A 2,478-nucleotide genomic window follows, 5' to 3' on the forward strand; every position below is an offset into this window, starting at 1 on the left:
GTTAAAATTAACTGAAAGCATAGTATCAATAGTGTTTTTAATGCTCACATGATGTGAAGAATCCTATTTTCTAAAACAACTCGGACTATGTGTTAAAATTAACTGAAAGCATAGTATCAATAGTGTTTTTAATGCTCACATGATGTGAAGAATCCTATTTTCTAAAATAACTTGGATTACATACGTTTTTTCACAAACAGAATGATATTTTTTTATTCTATTTACAATACATAGATTCCATACTGATAAATTTTGGTTGAAAAACGACTCCAATTTTGTTGGCATCTCATGTCTGAAAATAAGATTGAAAATGCATGAGGGGTGTACTAAGGTAGGGTGTTCGAACCTAAACACATTTTTTTCCGTTTTCAGGTAAAAATAAATAAATTTTAATGAGTTAATTAGTGTTTTTGCAACACTGTACGATACAGCATAGTTGTCACATACCATAACAGTGACCTAAAGTTCATAAATGTATGGAAAAACCCTCCAAAAAAAAAGTATTCCTCCTTTACTTAAGCTTACATAATAAAGTAATTTATCTTAGAATTTACTGATTTTTGATTTTCACACAAAAAGAAAACATCAAAACATAAGTCTCCTAAAGTTTAAATAAATACAAAGAAACAAGCTAAATTTAAACTAAGCAACTATTAAAATACCTTGAATTTTGGAACTGGCAAGTCAGCAACCTCGGGTTTGGCCCATAGCATTGCCAATCGAGAACGAGGGTCCCAAACCTGAACTGGAGGAAGACCTTCTTGCTAAAATCAGAGAAAAAATATGTATTAACCATTTTTGGCGTGGTGGAGTGATATCACCCAACTTTTTTCCATTCTTACAGTATAAATACTTGATCAAATTGCATGAAACTTAGTACAAACTTACTAAATAGTACTTAGTTTTGGCTTAAAAAATCTTATATAATTTGATTCAGTATTTCTATCACTTTATTGGCTGTAAAGTTCCAAAAACCTTGTTGTAAGACAATATTTCGAGAAAACACACACTAAAAATGTTTCATTTTGTCTTAAAATTTCAATTTTGTTTTACTGTTGATCAGACAGTTCCATTTCATATACTTAATAAATACGGTTTCTCTTCAATAACTGAGGATCCGAGTCACTGAAATATGTGTTGTCGCTAAGCCTAATTCTCTAACCCTAACTCAGCTTAACTGATTTCCTATCATAGCAGAAACTTTCAGACAGACATATCTAAACAAATTCAAGAATATAAACATGCAAAATTGAGTGATAATTTTGCATGTAACACATCTATTGGCCAGGGGTTTAGGAGTGTAGGCAGCCCCCAAAATCTCTGGGGGTTTACATACTCTCAGATGCATTCTGAGCTATTTTGGACAACTTTCAATATCAAATTTTAACTCGACATGTTACAAGAACGATCATACTCAAACCTTTTACATATGTATATGTCCAATTAATTCTTTACAACCTCATTCGCATACAACAAAAACATATTACTGAATCAACCACTTGTGGTCTTTTTTCTTTTTCATCTTATGTCCCAGTCATAAACTACCACATGTCAAAATTATCACATGATTGTGTTTATTAGTTATCTGCTGAGTGAAATTCTCCGGATACAAGATCTTGGCTGACGGCATGTCGCTTTTTGAACCTATCCAACCAGAATTTCTGGCTTTCTCCATTGATGTTAAGATCAAACTTCTGAGCTAGTGATTTAAGAAACGTGCCAGAAATGGGAAGTCCTTCTGAGCAGGCTTGAACAACCATTGGTACAAAGCAAAATCTGGAGTTTTGTCAGTGACCATTTTTAACTTCTTATGTTAAAGACCAGATGCTTCTTCTAAAACACAGGGTAGGGTATGGAGTTTTTCTTCTAAAACACAGAGTAGGGGCGAAGTTTTTCTTCTAAAACACAGGGTAGGGTGCTAAGTTTTTCTTGTAAAACACAGGGTAGGGTGCAAAGTTTTTCTTGTAAAACACAGGTAGGGTGCAAAGTTTTTTGTAAAACACAGGGTAGGGTGCAAAGTTTTTCTTCTAAAACACAGAGTAGGGTGCAAAGTTTTTCTTCTAAAACACAGAGTAGGGTGCGAAGTTTTTTTCTAAAACACAGAGTAGGGTGTGAAGTTTTTCTTGTAAAACACAGGGTAGGGTGTGAAGTTTTTCTTCTAAAACACAGAGTAGGGTGCGAAGTTTTTCTTGTAAAACACAGGGTAGGGTGCAAAGTTTTTCTTGTAAAACACAGGGTAGGGTGCGAAGTTTTCTTCTAAAACACAGAGTAGGGTGCGAAGTTTTTCTTCTAAAACACAGGGTAGGGTGTGAAGTTTTTCTTCTTCTTCTTTTCAACCTCGTAGTGTGGAAACACTAATCCCAAGGTTATGAGCAAGCTGAATTTGCTGCTTGCCATTTTTAATTTGATCCAGTTTATTTCTAACAGTAAATGACTTGCATTTACATCATGTACAATAAAAATATTAATTAAATTGTG

At 33.7% G+C, this 2,478-nt stretch overlaps 1 protein-coding gene across 1 annotated transcript in view; it reads right to left on the reverse strand.

The window, feature by feature from the left end:
- The window catches only part of LOC106465047 (histone-lysine N-methyltransferase SETD1-like), a 28,457-nt gene extending 27,673 nt beyond the window's left edge, over window positions 1-784 (reverse strand). The window contains 1 exon segment of the mRNA XM_022392858.1: window positions 663-784. Coding sequence (XP_022248566.1) covers window positions 663-713 — 51 coding nt within the window. The 5' untranslated portion in view covers window positions 714-784.
- Window positions 785-2,478: the final 1,694 nt, after the last annotated feature.

Source organism: Limulus polyphemus, unplaced genomic scaffold (assembly GCF_000517525.1).
Source record: "Limulus polyphemus unplaced genomic scaffold, Limulus_polyphemus-2.1.2 Scaffold1817, whole genome shotgun sequence".
Taxonomy (NCBI): domain Eukaryota; kingdom Metazoa; phylum Arthropoda; class Merostomata; order Xiphosura; family Limulidae; genus Limulus; species Limulus polyphemus.